The following is an 18,086-nucleotide window of genomic DNA, read 5'->3' as shown; positions in this document are numbered from 1 at the left end:
TGTGTTTGTACTTGTGTTGGGGTAAAGTTGATGGATATAAGGATGTTATTACAGATCCTGTCATAATACTTTCGCAAGTGCTTTATCAACCTTCCTGTTTCCTCAAATTTGCTTGAAAATGCTCCATTTATCCACTCTTTTTTCAAAATTTTCTTGGAGGAGTTGTTAGGGCTCGCTCGCTCGCCTCAGTGCAGTACCATGATAACTTTACGATCCACCACTTTCAAATGTCACCAGCCGCCACTGAATCTTAAAACAGTCTAATAAAATATGTAAAATATCACAGGTAGTGCCTAAAGTGCAGGTGCATTTTCCATTGCTATTTATCATTAAGGTTTTTACCCCATTGTTCACATAACAGAGATTTATCCCAATTCTCAATCTTAACACTTTGCGTCTTAACAGGCAACTAGGTAACCTTTCAATATAGGGGTAATGTAAATAATTTTTCCATGCTGAGGCCATAAAAGCAACTGAACTTTTCCGTTTGAGGTATTCTTGATCTTGGGTTCGGGACGCTTCTATTCCCAATGTCCTAAGTTCAGTACAATTCATTTTGCACAACAAATCCCTACCTAACAAATTCACAGGACTTGTATCGCACACAACAAAGCGGTGCATTTCAGAGAATTTCCCTATACTAACTTTCACTGGTTCTGTAAGATACGTTTTAATCTGTCTGTTGGATACACCAACTACTTGGATTGTTTCATCTGAGCGAGGAAGATTCTTAACATCATCTGACCTAACAGTTGATCGAGTAGCACCAGTATCTACTAGGAAAGTAATATTCTAATTATTTACCTTTCCGTCCACAAATGGGCCTATCTGGTCTACTTCTAGAGTTGCGCCAAGTACGCACTCTTCTTCCTCCCTTCGGCACCGTCAATAACCTTCCTCTGACTCACTCTCATCGCGTTGTAGCCAATACTGCGAAACAGTGCTAGCGCGCGGCAGCTTAGTTACCTGTTCTTCATTGTAGAATCCTGTCTCATTACTGTATTTCTGTGAATTTTTGCTTTGTCGAAAAGGCAGTTTTGGCACCTGATTCTGTTGGGTAACAACCTGCTGCTGTCGCTGCGGTTGACCACTCACCTCATTCTGCACCTGTGGATTCAATGATGCATTTTCATTAAGAGTACTTGGAAATTTACACTTGGATTTCCAATGCCCTATTCTTCCGTAATTATGACATGGCCATTTCTTTTTAGCTTCTTCTATATTAAAATTTCCCTTACCTTTCCCAGGAGTGAATTTTTGTCTGGATACCTGTATTATTTACTTGTTCCATTAACTGAGCTTCCTGTCTTTCTGCTACTTTTACTTGTGCCCACATAGCTTTCTCTTTTAATTTACGCTGTTTGGCTTCAATATCATCACTAAAATATTTTGCATGTCTTAATACTTCAACTATTTTCTTATTTTGCCAATCTACAGTATGTTGCTTGATCATTTCACTAATTTCTGGACGTAGACCATATACAAATCTGTATACAAAATGACTTAAATCCTTTTCTCTCAAATTTTCGTCACCACTGAACTGCTTAAACGCGAGTATCAATCTTTCGTAATATGCGTGTACTGACTCCTTACTTTCCTGATGAGTTTGGTCAATTTTTACCCAATCAGTTTCTTTGGGAGGTACTTTATTTTTCAGAAAGGCAATAACCTGTTCATATTTCTTCATAACTTCTGGGTCAGGGGCTCCTGTCTTTGGATCTCTAGGGTATTCTTGTGTAGGCCAATTTATCATAAGCTTACACTCGGTCCATAGATCTGCTGGTACTATTATGTCAAATAGACTGTTTAGATCAATCCATAATACTTTCGATAGTTTTACAAATCTATCCACTTGCCTATACCACTCGACAGGCTTTTCGCGTAGTCGAGGGAAATCATTGGTAAATGACAAAATATCTTGCCTAGTCCAGGGGACATGTACATAGCCTCCACCTGGAATTTCTCTCATAGGGCATTCTGTCACTGCTTTTTCTTTTTCTCTTACAGCGAAAGCGTAAAAGTTTTATCTGAGGCATCATCTCGTTTTCGGTACCACCTGCTCCTCCATTTATCCACATCTCCCCATTTTCTTAACAAAATAATTATATCCTTAATCTGACTTATTCGTCCTGTGGTGTTCAAATTTTCAATATCTTTTTCAGTTAAATCTACTCGATATGGTTTTTGTAGAGCCTTAACCTTTTAAATATCTATACCCATTTCATTTGCTACTTCTAGTAATCTTTCATGCAGATTTTTTGCTCTCCAAGTTATACTTTTGCAGAGAAATAGTAATTCCTCATCCTGATAAGTTTTTAACTTCTCTGTGGGGATAGTTCCTACTATTAATTCTTCCAGGACCATTCTCAGCTTGGCCACATCTATTGATTGAGATTCTCTGTCTTTTCTCTGTAAGCTCCTCAACCATTCGCTTAATTCTTCTGAGGTAGGACCTACTGGTTTTTCTCCATTGCTTCGTTCTAGGTCTTTTAGAGTCTCTAATACTGATTCCATAGTCATTGTATGTCTTTCTGCTATATTTGGGCTTAATAGCAGGTTTCTTGGAACATTTGGCTCAATTGTACTTACTGTTTGTCTCCATGGGTTTTCGTCTGAATTTTGCTTTGGCCTCTCAATCTGTTTATTACTGTTATAAGGGACCGTTAGACAATGTTCACTACCTTTCTGTTTGTCAAAAATAGGCATCACAGGACCTAAAGTCACGGGAACAGTCACAGCTTCTAAATTTTTAGTCAATTGCCTTATCTTTTCAGTTAATTCTAAAGTTATTTTTGCTAATTCTGCCGAGTTTTCACCACTCACTTTATCATCTGATTTTCTCTCTATCTCTCTGAAGGAATTATTTTTCTCTAGTTCTTGGGGTACTTGTTCAATTTTAATGTTTCGTAAAGTCTCTCTCATTGGGGCACTTGGTGTCAACATGTTAGATTCTGGTTGATGCGGGGGTGGATTTTTATAAAACACGTCATCAATAACATCATCCTCTGATTCATGCACTCCATACCCTCCTGATTCTACATTATGTCTCTTTTCCGTACATTTTCTACCTCCGACTTCTTCAGCATTTCTTACAGGAAACAAACCATTAGTCATACTTGCATTTCGCCACCTCCCCATTCTGTCATCATGATTTTCATGTCCATATCTACCAAACATATATCTATATCTTCCGCCACTCCTCTGTCTCTCTCTGTCATGCATCTCATTTTCCCATTCCGTTAATGCTTCAAACTGTGTTGGTCTAGGTCTCGGTTCCAGATTCATCATTTTCTCTCTCAAATTTCTCAAAACCGCTAGATTAAACGAACCATGCTCTGGAAATGCCAAAACTCCATCATCCTTTGTGTACTTTACCCAATTGTCTAACCAAATACAAGTATGATATCCATATTTCGCAACCATAAAGGATGCGGGTGTTTTCAGTGTAGGAAGCAACTGTCCTTCCCTAGTCACAATCGGTTTAATCTTTTTAAACAATTTCTTGATTTTTCTAAACCAGGACTTTTTCTCCTTTTCAGGTGGATCGTAATACATCATTTTGTCTATTCTGTGTATCGCTGGTTTTCTCCTACGACTATCCTGTTGTTTTAACCAATCATAGCGCGACTCACACTAACGCACCAATCCGGAGCGTCTAAGTCACTTTTGTAATTCTCCAATCCCAGCGCGACTCACACTAACGCACCAATCCAGAGCGTTGACGTCACCCTGTAATTCTCCAATCCTAGCGCGGCGTACACTAACGCACCAACCAGGAGCGTCTAAATTGTCTTACTGTCAGCCAATCCCAGCGCAGCCTTTCTGATGTCAGCCTCACTCGCTGTCGCGGCTCTCACTCCTACTCCTGTTGACCTCTCCTTTACAAAATTTCCTCGGTAAGCTTTTTACGTTCATCAAATTCACAAATTTGTTACTAACGACATAAAAACACCACCATTGTCTGTTTCGCTAACCAAGAACAGTTAATGACCTTTCTCACAAGAATTCCGTCTTTCCCGAGAGCAGCGCTTACCTCTGCCCTACTACGGAATCGTTACTTCCGTTGATAAAGTAGCACATCCCTCTACCTTACCCTTCTAACAAGCATCAGTTTAACCGATTCTCCAGAATTAAGACACATAGTTGGAGACGCAATGCTCCTGAGAAATAAAACCAGAGTTTCGCAATTATCCTGAATGCCTTTTCATTCACGCACTTTCACACGGAAAAATGTAGTTCATTCACACAGAATTCTGTCTTTCCCGAGAACAGCGAACAGTCTGTCCAACTACAGAATTATGACACTTGTTAACAAAGTAGCACTTCCCTCTACTTTATCCTTTCTAACCAGCTTAGGGAACACCTATTACCTTTCCAGTGATAAGCATAATCAGAGTACCTTCTGGACTCCTGGTACCTAAGACCAAAATTTCACAGGTGACCTTCGCTACCATACACTTCTTTAATACAGGAAATATCCCTATTGGCAACACACAATGATGTTACCGAATCGAACCCAGACAATGCGTCGTGCAACTCCAATCGTCACACGTTTTCCCCGTGTACCTACAGGGCAACAACAATTCCGTCTTTCCCGAGAGCAGCGCTTACCTCTGCTCTACTACGGAACCGTTACAAACTTCCGACTTCCTACATCCCAGAAGCCGTGCAAACAACATAAAACTCGACGCGACTCAACATAGAGTGTTAGTACATAGACCAATACCAATCAATAATCGATAAGCAATTTACAAGCAAGAATCACCAAACCAAAACAATAAAAACCATAACTCTGCTACCAGAAAAACTGTTCCAGCGCGGAAACCTAGGTAACGGGAAAGAAGGACGAGACCCGTACCGATATTCTCCCTTCGTCACAGACCAGACATCACACTAACGCTTTCACACATACAGTTATTGGTGGGGCCCATAACACCAACATTCACACATCGCTTCAAACTGGTCTGCACATACAGGAGAGATGAGCGGTTCAAGTGCTGACATGGGAAGGAATACCTTATTACCTATAGGAAGGAAAATGTATATTACATATCTATACATTAATTCCCTTCTCCTGAAGATCTCAATCTTAAACATCGAGGCACTCCTCCCACGTGATCGATGGATCAAATTAGTTGGATTGGTTGATGGTGATTTAGAACGAGCTAAAACACATTTGAAGATTTCAATCTTACCTCCCTCAATAAATCACAAACGCATTTGCTTGTTAATCAATAATTGTTTATCTATTGTATCATAAAAGGTTAAGTTGCATTTAGAAAGTTTATATTAATTTTCATGTAAATCACAGAACACCATATTTACCTAATCTGGCTATCGGGCGTCCTCTAAGTCATTGGCTTGTCAAATCAAATTGGTTGTCATTCGGTCATTAGCAGCAAAGTTCTTCATGCAGCACGCTACAGTCCCAAAAGCAAGGACCAAAGACGTGCAAGCATCAATCAATGCCCATAGATTTAAGAAAGTTCGCAGTTCATCAGATATATGGGCAGCATTCAGTCCGTCAAAGATTCAGGAACGCAATAGTCACCCTAGGCAGTAGCGTCACGTAGCGTCACCGTCGTCTTCGTCATGTGCCAGAGAAAAGGAGAAGGAGAGCGATTTTTCCTTTCTATTCTACCATGTAATTTATAATGAAAATGAAGTAAAGATGCAACGGTTTATACAATTTGGGCAGTCCTGATTGGTTGGTTTAGATCGTCTGGCAGAGTCTTTGGAAACGTGGTACAGTTCATCATAAAGTCAGTCCGTTCTAGTTTTCTGTGAAGAGTCTTTTGTTTTACAGTTTGGCTACGATCCCACTGTGGCCTTGTTCGGAAACACTAAGGCACAGGTCATGACGAGGCCACAGGGACTTTTTGCCGCTTCGTCGCGCACTCCACTCCAAACCTCGTGGAACGATGGCCATCACGTCGTGTCGCGTCAGCGGCCATTTTGATTTTAGGCCCAAAGGATAACTTAAGCGAAACAAACACAAAAGAGTAATTAATACATGGAAATAATGAATCTACTGTTAACCCCTTACTAATCCCTCTATGTGCCTGTATTTATCTAGCTTATAGCGACATTTAAAGCGTTCATATTCACCCATTTGATGTCAACTTGGGCAACATTACGAAAACGTCACAAAAGCCACATATATCATGCAATACTCTATATACTACTGTTAGTATGCGTACGGATTTTAGTCATAAAGATTATTTAGTTATGCAAATTGCAAATCCCACGTATATTTTGTATATTGATAATGTTGATTAAGAAACATGCAAAACTCATTTAATAATATTATGATGAATAGAATATATAATTAGTATATTCATGCAGAATAGGGGGGTATAAAAAAATTTGTACTACCCGCTCCATCATCATTTACAATTCCAATAGCTTAAACTCTCGCAAATGCAAGTCCTATGGCATTGCAAATGCTTGGTTTTTAAATTGCTCTCCACAGTAATGCTTCTGCCCACATGCTGCACTGCCCTGATTGAAGAACTTCCGGCAGCAGGGTCAGGAGAAGGGCAGGACCGGGTCTGCTCACTCATTATTTTTATCAAAACATTCCTTCACTGCCCCAGCAGATCCTAGCGCTCTCTTCATTCATTGTTCGTGGGGCTTGCAGCTTGTCTCGACCTCAGCGTAATATCCTGTGATTCTGGATACAGCTCTTCATTCTCTCATAAAACTGCAACACAAAGAGGTGATCAAAGAGGCTGGGGTTTAAAGAGGGAATGTGTTGTTGACTATAGGTGAAGGTCAGTTTGGCAAGTGGGGGAAGGCCGCCATTTTTGTTGTCATATTAGGTAGTAGCTTTTTTGGTTCTCAGGTAACTGCGAAATGTGTACCTGTGTCTTTCTTTTTTTTTTAAAATAAATGTAACCCCAAAAAACTACCTTCAGACAGCAATAAAGTAATAGCTGGAAAGTCTTTTGGAAGTTTCACCTCTGCTTAGCACTCCGCACCCTCCTACCATGCCCCGTAATTTAACTCTACATCCCTTTGACCCTCCGATGCTTTTACCACCCTGCTCCCTCATATTGTTCACAAAGGGGCATGTTATCAAGCACGGCAGTAAAATTATCACCGCTTTAGCGGCAGAAAACTGCAGCTAAAGCGGCGATAATGGGCTTGATAATATGCTCGTGAGAATTCCAATAGAAGCCCATGTTGACCCAGAACATGGGCTTCTATTGCAGTTCTCAAGGGCATATTATCAAGCCCATCATCAGCGCGTTAGCGGCAGTTTTCTGCCGCTAAAGCGGCGATAATTTTAATGCTGTTTCTTGATAATATGCCCCAAAATACTTTTCAAAGAAAAAAGAAATAGAGCTTTGTGTGTTTCTAACTTCCTATTTTTCGATTCATGCCAGCGCCTGTGCATATCTGCACGTGTTTCCCTTTACTTGTTTTTATTTTATTCAGGGGACTGCACTGGGCCTGGCCACTGAATAAAATAAATGTATCTGTCATCTGTGTTTAACTCTAGGGCACGAGCTTAAATCCTGGCGTCTCCTCTTACCTTTCAGTAACATAGGTGCCATTAAATTGGATAGCTGACAACAGCTGTTGTATTGTGTTAAGGGGCTATATTGGGATAAACTTGTTATTTTTTACAATTACAAAAGTTCCGTTTTTTTTATTAAATCCTTTGTCATGACTGTGCGTATGCATTAAGGGGTTATTCATTTATTTACTATGAGACTTCTGTTAAGCTAAATGCTAAAAAGTGGCAGTATCTGCTGTCCATCTGTTTATTCTACTGCATCGAAATGTCTCCTGCCATAATTTAGCGCTTAACACAATTAACACTGTGATTGGTGACTGCTATGGCTGCTTCCCACCTTTGCTCTATTCCATTAATAGCCTTCAACCTCATACGGAAACAGTAGTATGCAAAGAGCACTTCTTAGCCTTCAGCTGGATATAATGGGGACAGTCACAGAATGAAAAGCACAAACTTTTAGTGAATATTTTTTGTGTTAAAGCCATTGTCATAAATCATGTTGTGCAGCAAAATCACCACACTATTGTCAGCCACACGTGTAGGGCTTCAGAAGTTATACTAGGAACATGCTAAGAAGAGGAGATAGAGATGTTTGAGTTGCTGCCTCAATGGGATCCAAAAACAGATAGTGTTACAAATTCACCAGATTCAAACAATGTAATATCCATGTTGGAGGAGCATAAAGTATATTCTCCAAATTTTCGCTTTAAATCCTTTAATGGTGTTGATTAGGGTATGTGGCCTTTGTTAACCGCTGCTGTAATTCTACTGTGTTTCCTGCTGAAACAGGAACATATGGTAACCTTAGGCAAACAGCTTTGGATTAAATATGACATAACTGCATAAGCATGCGAAAAAAATAAATGGCATCCTCCTAGCTGTTTGCCCCAAGCAGGCACACGATAATGGGAAAACGGGGAGGACCGGGGGCACCATCTCCTCTGGTAGGGGGCACTTTTTCCCTATATTACTACTCAATCCTGCCCATAAATATAATACCAAAGAGCCCCACAATGTCTCCATTTGTGTCCAAACATCAGTTTTTATTATTTTTAACAACTAAAGAAACAGATCTAAAGCAAAGCTCCCACCTATTTGTTTTTTGTCACCAAAAATACAAAGCTATCCTCACAGTTCCACACCACATAATCCAAATCCACACAATTCCAATCAACACACATAAATAAAATAAACATAACAATTACACTACCCACCACATACATGCAATTCATACCCCAAAATTTCACATCATGCTACATAATTCAACAGCACACCACATAATTAAACTTCATTGCATACCATGCCACAAAGCAAAATACCATTCCTCATATTTACACTCCATAACACACAATCCCACGCTACAAAATTCCAATACACTCAATACCACATAACTATCCACATAATTCCACAGCAACCATACCACATACTTCAACTCCACAAATTCACTCCACACCACACATTTCCACACAACACAATAACACAACTAATACAATACAACCCACGTAATACTACTACACACCACATAATGCGCTACATTACACAGGGAAAAACATTGCCATTCACAATGCCAATATTTCTAACTCAAACAAATGCGAGACCTATTGCATTTCCAATGCTTGTTTTTATTCCTCCCCGTCCTGCCTATCCTCGATGTCAACATCACTTGAATGTGTCCGTCTGTAACGCAACTGGTGCTCAAGTAAAGTGTTCTGATACTATTGGACCGAGTTTGCGCTATATAAAACTCCATAAAAAACAACAACAACAAAAAAACTTGCAAATGTTGTTTTATAATCTCTCAATTGCTTCTAACGTTAAGTGTTTTATATAGAGTGTACAATATCTTGTAGTATCTCACTCACTCACATCTTTCGATATTGTTGTTAGCATCCATCGAATAGTTTATAAGTACTGTTTGCTTACCTCCTGCAAAGTAAGTTCATTTGAGATTGTCAGCAAGCAAATGCAAACAACAACAAAAGTTTGACAAAAATCAACTGCATCAAGATTTGAAAAACTCTATTGCTTATAGAACATGGCAGACTGAAATTAGATAAAGGTAATTCATGAATGCATAATTGCATAAACAGCAAACATTTTTTTAAATACCTGATTTCCAGTTCACCAATGCCAAAGGGGAGCCATCTGACCACTGCCAACCAGTAGTTTCACCCAGGTTATTCAAACCTGTCCATACATAAAGTCCAGTATTTCTTGCCTGTTCTGAAAGTTAAAGGTACACATAAAAAATGTAATCCAATGAAAAGATGGGCTTGTTCACTGGCTCAAACTTTGCAATTTGTAAGAGTGTGGTTGTCCTTTGAATAATAATGTCACCAATGTACAAAGCCATAGACCAGCATTCTCTAAAATAGATAGCGTATCAATTGTTTGAGGAAATGCTATTTTCATGCCAAGTCTTTATAAAATACCCTTTGAATGAAGGCCAACTCTTTGTTTGCAGTCAAATTTAATGATATATATATATTTATGCTTTGTCATGAAATGTAAATGTGGCTCAACAACATATTATTTAGAACAAAGCACACAAATAAACGTATATTTACTACAGTGCAAAACTTCAAATTGCAGTTTTTTACCACTGAAGAGCGAAATTGGTAGAAGGAAAACACTGTTTACAGCTTCACAGATTGTATGTTACAATTACTTTACACAGAGGAACAACTTCCCAGACAGTTAGAAGACCTCTTCAATGTGATTTATTCCCACTTCCCACACTCAACATGGAAATAAATACCATATTACACAGTGCACATCTGCACGGTTGGTACCAGAATATTAGAATAAAATATTGGGTGACAGAAATATTGTGTCCTAAATATTGCTTACAAATATATCGCCCCACTGAATTTAAATACAAAATCTACACACCAAAATCACTGAAATTTGCTAGATATAGTTATCACACACACAAATCGAACACCATAACTTGCGCTGCCAGTCATATTGTTCTCTTGATAACCACTTTTCTAATTCTGTGTCATTGGCAAATTGCTGTTTTGAGCATGATGGACTTACTAACTTATGGGGTGTGTCATGTATTGGTCGAAAAAAACCCAAAAAGCAAATTTTCTGTGGTTTAAATATCTGAACCAGAACAATATATACATTTTTAACTGTGTTTTTTCACTGAAATATATTGTTTTTAATTATGCACTTAATTAACAATCCCTTTTACCCAAGGCCTTTGGCCATGAGTTGCAGTAGTTGGGTGCAGGGCCAGCCCTGTGACACTCTGATTCTCAAGGAATCAGTGGAAACAGATCTAACCCTTTTGTTTGGTTACACTTGCATGCCCAAGGTAAGCACAGGAATGACACAACAATGCATTTTCAAACATTTATTGAAATGATTGTATTCTTGTAAAGAAAGCATGAGTTACGATTACTAGAAAGATGAGACACATTACTGAAAACAGCATCTTTCGAATAGTAAACAGTATGAACAATTCAACCTTATTAATTGTTGCTAATATTTGCTTACTACCATCTATATCTAATAGTATACTAAAGAGAGTACAGTGGGTGTACCCTCTGCCAGATCAATTGGGATAGCCTAAACCCCATTCTTTGGTCTTAGGTGTCAGGGAGCTGGTCACAGTGCACAAGTTATCGTCCTTATCAGGATGGTGGTGGGAGTCTGCAGGCCGTATCTCAGTGACAGTTCTCAGAGGTGCCTGACAATCCTAGCAGGGAAAAGCTCCTCTGAAAGAGCTTTAGCACGGAAACTGTATATCTAATAAAGTACTGCTCTCATCAAATGTGTAAGTGGTGCAGTGCTGCTTATTAGATTTTGTCTAGCTAAAATGAAGTGTTTCCTTATAAGCACAGAAATAAAGGAAAACAATGGTGTTGTGTTCTTCATATATGACCCTGGGACTAACTGTACAGACTACAGGTCGTTAATGCCTGTTAGAGATACACTTGCAGCACATTCATGCATTAGCAGGACGTGTGGCAAAGGGCACCATAAGAAAGAGATGTCAACCTAAGGAGTTGAATCTAAAATGGAGAGATCATGTGAGCCATGCTACAAAAGGGCAGCAATACACAAATGCGTCAACACTTTAAAATGAGCTTGGCAACTTGATGTACAGTATTATCTCAAAACTACTGAACAGATTTACACCAAACCATTGAAAGTAGTCTTTCTGAGTAAAGTTCTACTTTCATGCCAAATTTGGTCTAAATCCATTCAGCGGTTTGGGTTGAAGACATGAGCAAAATATTCGACAGGTGCAAACAATGGCATACACTTCTTTGGACCTGAAGTAACAATAACTTGTGCCCCTGCCATGCACAGTGCTGCCATCAATGATGCCAGAGCAAATGTCAGATTGATGTCATCAATGATGTCATAGGAAATATCAGGAGTGATGTAAAATGTGAGATAAGCAGTGCATGGAGAGGGCACAAGTTGTAGTTACTTAAGTTAACTGTAACTAGTGAATTTCAGTGCTTTTTTAGTGTCAAATGGAACATTTTAACTGACATATTCACTTACCTATAACATCAGGGTAACCTTGGTTTTTTCGATGAATTTCTCAGGTTTAAAAAAAAAAAAAAAAGATATAATAACCTTTACCCAGCTATGACGTCACTTTAATCTATGTTTTACAGTGAATTTCCATGGTATTTTTAATATAAAGTAGTACTTTACCTCCATAACGTACTGGGCCTACCCTGCACCATGAGCAATCAATTCCCCATGGCTAGCCACCCTTGCAACACACGGCCTTGAGTGTGCACAGTGTGGGTTTGGCCGCACCCAAAACCCCATGTGTGCCAATGCCCCATTGCAGACGACCTTTGGCTGCATGCAGCTTGAGGTTGGCCGCAGTGACTAGCCTGCAGCCAGACCCTGCACTCAACCCACTACAGGAGGCCGACACCTTTTCTGGCCAATCCACAGAGACTTGCAGTGCCCCAAGATCCTCTCCTTTTTTTCCGAGTCAATGCAGTACCACACTACTACTGTGAAATTACACTGGGGCCTGCGCTGAGCCCTGCTGTAGTACTGTAGCACCGCAAAAAAAAAATCTTTTTAATTTGACCCCAGGGATATCCCTCTAGGACCATTTCACAAGAGTCAAGGAGTCACTGTATCCCTACTCTACTCAATAATTCTCTACTTTTATTAGCACATTGCGACACAGGGCCAAGTCCCTGAGTCATAAAAATGGAAGTCACAAGCTTCTCTTCTGTTAGATCAGTCAGCCTTAGGGTGGTCTTCCCCCAAACATTTTGCCTTGTTTTTGTTGGCCTTAGGAATCCAAGCACTTTACTGCTGCTAACCAGTGCTAAAGTGCTTGTGCTCACTCCCCTAAACATGGTTTGATTGGCAAATACCTAATTGGCATATTTAATTTACTTATAAGACACATTGTAGTGTGGTATACCCTATACCCAGAGTCTGTAAATTGAATGCTTCACTGTGGGCGTGCAGCAGTTATTGTGCCACACATTTAAGCTGCCCTCCCAAACATGCCAAAGGTTTGCTTTTGCAGCCTGAATGCAGTGTCACCATGTTGATCAAGAGCATGGTGTACTTTGGTGCCTATATCTACACTCTATTATTGGGACTTAACGTTTTCCTGGTTGGTAAAAGGTTTGGATCATGACGGAACCGCTCCGTCATGAGCACAGCCCCTGGGGGAAGCGCTGGCGCTCCCCCCCTGGGGCATCGATCGTGCCCCCACAGAGGGGGATGGCAGCGGAAGAGTTTCCGCTGCCACCCCCGAGCCCCCCCACGCTTCCTGGTGACGTCAGCGCGCACAGCGCGCGCCGGCGTCATCAGGAAGCGTTGGACGCGCTGGAATTCATTTCTTCCAGCGCGTCCAACGGGAAGGGTAAGTGTTTTGGTGCTGTGTTGCGGGGGGGGGCAGAATTTCAGGGCCTTGAGGCATCGGGGGAGAGGAAAGAGTATTTCCTCTCCCCTGATGTCTCAATGCTGGGCATTCCTGTCCCACGATCGCGCACAGCGTCGCGATCGTGGGACAGGAATGCCCCCACTAGACCCCAGGGATGATGTTTTTGGCCATTTTGGAAGCGACCCCTTGGGCAAGGGTCGCTTCCCTGGGGGTGAATATGTGAAAGACTTTTCTGCCCCCCCTGGGGGCAGATCGGTCCACTTTCGGTCCGTTTCTGCCCCCGGGGGGGCAGAAAAGCCCACTAGACACCAGGGATTTTTGTTATATCGTTATGGGAAGCGACCCCTTGGGCAAGGGTTGCTTCCCTGGGGGAGAATTTCAGCACAGACTTTTCTGCCCCCCCCCTGGGGGCAGATCGGTCCACTTTCGGTCCGTTTCTGCCCCCAGGGGGGCAGAAAAGCCCACTAGACACCAGGGAATTTTGTAATATCGTTATGGGAAGCGACCCCTTGGGCAAGGGTCGCTTCCCTGGGGGAGAATTTGAGCACAGACTTTTCTGCCCCCCCTGGGGGCAGATCGGTCCACTTTCGGTCCGTTTCTGCCCCCTGGGGGGGGCAGAAAAGCCCACTAGACACCAGGGAATTTTGTCATTTTGTTATGGGAAGCGACCCCTTGGGCAAGGGTCGCTTCCCTGGGGGAGAATTTGTGCACAGACTTTTCTGCCCCCCCTGGGGGCAGATCGGTCCACTTTCGGTCCGTTTCTGGGGCAGAAAAGCCCACTAGACACCAGGGAATTTCGTAATATTGTTATGGGAAGCGACCCCTTGGGTAAGGGTCGCTTCCCTGGGGGATAATTACTCCACAGACTTTTCTGGCCCCAGGGGGGGGGCAGAAAACCCCTTTGTGTCGCTTCCAGGGGGCAATTTTTATAATATGTATTTGGCCCACCCACCCCGGGACAGAGTAGCCTTTTTTTCCCTTCTGTTTTTTCCCTGCTGTTTTCTGCCCCACCTGGAACATAACCCGATTGACCATTTGGGTAGTAATATAGCATGTTGTAATGTTTATTGTTTTATTTTTCGTGAATCGCAATAGTAATGTTTTTTTTTTTTTTACTTTTTTGTTCTAGGTGAAGGCTTTTGCTCTTTTCAGTTTGCCGTGTTGTTTCTGGCGGTTCTGCTGTTTGTGTAGTTTGGTAAGAGACTCTTTTTTGTACAATGTAAATGTGTTTGATTTCTCTGCATGAATTTGTTTTGCAAATGGTGTAATAATAGCAGTATGTTTGTTTTTTGAGTGTCAAAAACTTTTTGCATTGGTGCTCGATGTGTATTTTGTTGTCTTGTGAGTAATTTGTTTTTTTTTCTTCTTTCTAGTTTGATATCGTTGGTTTTTGCTGTGTCACTGCAGAGTTGGTTTCTGGTGAGTGCAGCTGTCTCTTGTAATTGGGTTGTATAGTTTTTGAGTACATTGATCTTTGTGATAAAGGTACACATTTCTTTACTTACTTGGTTTGCACATTGTTGGTTGTTGTTGACTTGTTTGTGCAGTCTTCTATCTTAGTAAGTATAATGGCTAGCCACAGGATGACTGCTCAGCAGGTTGTTGGTTTGCTGTTTGAGTCTTCCTCTGATATTGGTTCAGAGACTGACTCTGCATCTGAGGGAGAGGAGGCAGGGGACGATTCTGGCAGTGAGTTGTCTCTCCGTATGGAGTCATCGGATGATGAAGATACTCTTAGTGCGGATGAAGTGCCTGTGTTAGAGGAGGAGACTGATGTGCCGATAGTGCGGCAAGAGGCATCTGGGTTGCAGGCTGGGGCTGCAAGGCTTCCCGTTGGTGTAGTGCGGCAAGAGGCTTCTGGGCTGCAGGCTGGGCCTGCAAGGCTTCCCTTTGAAAGTGATGACCTCTGGGTTGCCCCTGGCATGGTGCAGCCGGCATTGCCAGAGTTTACTGGTGTTCCAGGGTCTAGAGTGAATACTGAAAACTTTTTGCCGGTCAATTTTTTTCAGTTGTTTATGGACGATGTGTTTTTTGCAGAGATTGTTGAGCAGACTAATTTGTATGCCGAACAGTTTTTGAGGGACAACTGTGCCAGTCTTAAGCCACACTCTAGAGCTACCCGGTGGACTCCCACAAATGTTGAAGAGATGAAGAAGTTCTTGGGTTTAACTTTTTTGACAGGCTTGCTAAGGAAGCCATCAATGTCTTCATATTAGTCTAGCAGTCCCTTGATGGCAACGTCTATTTTTCCGGCAGTCATGAGTCGTGACAGGTATTTGCTACTGCTTCGGATGATGCATTTTGTTGATAATGGTTTAGCGTTGCCACGACATCACCCTGACTGTGACCGTCTATTTAAGATTAGGCCTGTCCTTGATCACTTTGTTGATCGATTTCCGGAGATCTATGCTCCTGGGAAACAAATTGCAGTGGATGAGTCTTTGGTGTTGTTCAAGTGCCGCTTGGTTTTTAGGCAATACATTCCTAGTAAGAGGGCACGCTATGGAATAAAGCTGTATATGCTGTGTGACAGTAGGACTGGATATGTCTCTAATTTCAGGGTGTACACCAGTAAGGAATCTAGGTTTAACTTCCCTGGTTGTCCGTCCACTTTTGGAGTGACTGAGAAAATTGTTTGGGAACTTGGAAGAGGATTTTTTAACAAAGGCCACCATTTATATGTAGATAACTTCTACACTGGTGTGCGGTTGTTCAGGGAATTGGCCAAAGTGGACACTCTTGCTTGTGGCACAATCCGCTCTAACCGTAAAGGTTTCCCGAAAGAACTTGTTTGTCAAAAGCTTGTGCGGGGACAGTGCAGTGCGTTGCGTTGCCAGGAGCTTCTTGCTGTGAAGTTTACAGACAGGAGAGATGTCTACATGCTGACTACCATCCATGATGAAAGCACTGCACCTGTGACTGTTTGGGGTCAGGTCGCTGAAGCGCGCAAACCTGTGTGCATTTTAGACTATAATAGGCACATGGGTGGTGTTGACAGAGTAGATCAGAGGTTGGAACCTTACACTGCTCTTCGTAAGGCTTACATTTGGTACAAGAAGTTGGCTATCCATCTTTTCCACATGGCAATGTTTAATGCTTTTGTTGTGTTCCAGGATTCTTGCCCTGAGTCAAAGATGACTTTTGCTAAGTTTCAGGAGTCTGTAATAGGCAGCCTTGTTGTAGTGGAACCTGCAAGTGTTCCTAGAGTTGGACTGGTGGAGGATGTTGCTAGATTGAAAGAACGCCACTTTCCAGATCACATTCCTCCCACACCCGCAAAAGATTTTCCCAGTAGGAGATGTAGAGTCTGTTGGCGAAAAGGTTTGCGGAACGAGAGTCGTATGTTCTGCCCCGACTGTCCTTCTCATCCTGCACTGTGTCTCTCTGCTTGTTTTAGAGCGTACCACACACAAAATAATTTTTGGGAGGATTCTTGAGTGGTAAAGTGAACTGCCTGGTCTGTATTCTTTGGATAATTTGATTCTGTTTCAAGGTTGGTGTTAGTGCAATGTATTTAGTTGCTGATTTTCTGTTAGAAGATTTGTATCTATTTGCAATTTGTTTGTGTTTTTATTTTATTTTAAAAAAAAATCCTAAATGTGATGGCAGTGTGTGTAGGCTTGCGCTTGGCTGTTGGTGTGTGTGGACTGGCACTTGGTTGGTGGTGTGCGTGGAATGGTGCTTGGCTGGCGGTGTGCATGGACTGGCGGTGTGCGTGGACTGGTGCATGGCTGGTGATGTGCGTGGACTGGAGCTTGGCTGGCAGTGTGCGTGGAATGGTGCTTGGCAGGCGGTGTGCGTGGACTGGTACTTGGCTGGCAGTGTGCGTGGACTGGTGGTGTGTGCGGACTGGTGCTTGGCTGGTGGTGTGCGTGGACTGGAGCTTGGCTGGCAGTGTGCGTGGAATGGTGCTTGGCAGGCGGTGTGCGTGGACTGGTACTTGGCTGGCGGTGTGCGTGGACTGGTGTTTGGCTAGCGGTGTGTGTGGACTGGTGCTCTGCTGGCTGTGTGTGAGTATTGACTTTCTGCTGGTCACTACACACACTGCTAGCTGAGTGCCACTCCATGCAATCCATCAGCCTGTGTAGTTGCTGTGTCTGGATTGTGGGCGTGTGAAAGTGATGGGCCCTTGAATGGCGCTGTGTGCTGGTGTGAGTTTTGTTATGTGATGGGCCCGCGGCTGGCGGTGTGAATGGTTTTGTATGTCTCACACGTATGAAAGGTGTATGAATGGCCTGTAAAGAGGTTGGTGCCTTGTCGTGGCTTTACAGCTCATGAGCTGTGAGTCAATGGTTCAGTTTCTCGCCCTTTCAATTATTACCAGTGCATTTCATTTCTGTGAAATCACTTGCTAATACAATTGTATCTACTGAACCATCACTCACCCTCGTGCCAAATCCAACCAGTATGTGTGTGTGTTTGCGGATTAGATGGCTGTGCAGTAATATTTGTCTTTCTGAAGCAGGGTGTACCTTGTCCCTTTTTGGTGAATTTTGTAATGTGTTGCTTTTGTGCCTGGTGGTGCGAATGGTCTTGTTTGTATCACGTATGAAAGGTGTGTGAATGGCCTGTAAAGTGGTTGGTGCCTTGACGTGGCTTTACAGCTCACGAGCTGCGAGTCATTGGTTTGGTTTTTTGTGAATTTAATTATTGACAGTGCATTTCATTTTTGTG

General features: G+C 42.1%; 1 protein-coding gene across 1 annotated transcript in view; it reads right to left on the bottom strand.

Annotated features, from left to right (window-relative positions):
- Positions 1 to 18,086, bottom strand: part of PLA2R1 (phospholipase A2 receptor 1) — a 946,386-nt gene that overhangs the window by 624,239 nt on the left and 304,061 nt on the right. Inside the window, exon 5 of the mRNA XM_085645464.1 lies at positions 9,632 to 9,745. Within this exon, the coding sequence (XP_085501590.1) occupies positions 9,632 to 9,745 (114 nt within the window). The remainder of the gene's footprint in view (positions 1 to 9,631; positions 9,746 to 18,086) is intronic.

The sequence above is a fragment of the Triturus cristatus genome, chromosome 3_1 (assembly GCF_964204655.1).
Source record: "Triturus cristatus chromosome 3_1, aTriCri1.1, whole genome shotgun sequence".
NCBI classification, from domain to species: domain Eukaryota; kingdom Metazoa; phylum Chordata; class Amphibia; order Caudata; family Salamandridae; genus Triturus; species Triturus cristatus.
This window is presented reverse-complemented; position numbering and strand designations above follow the sequence as displayed.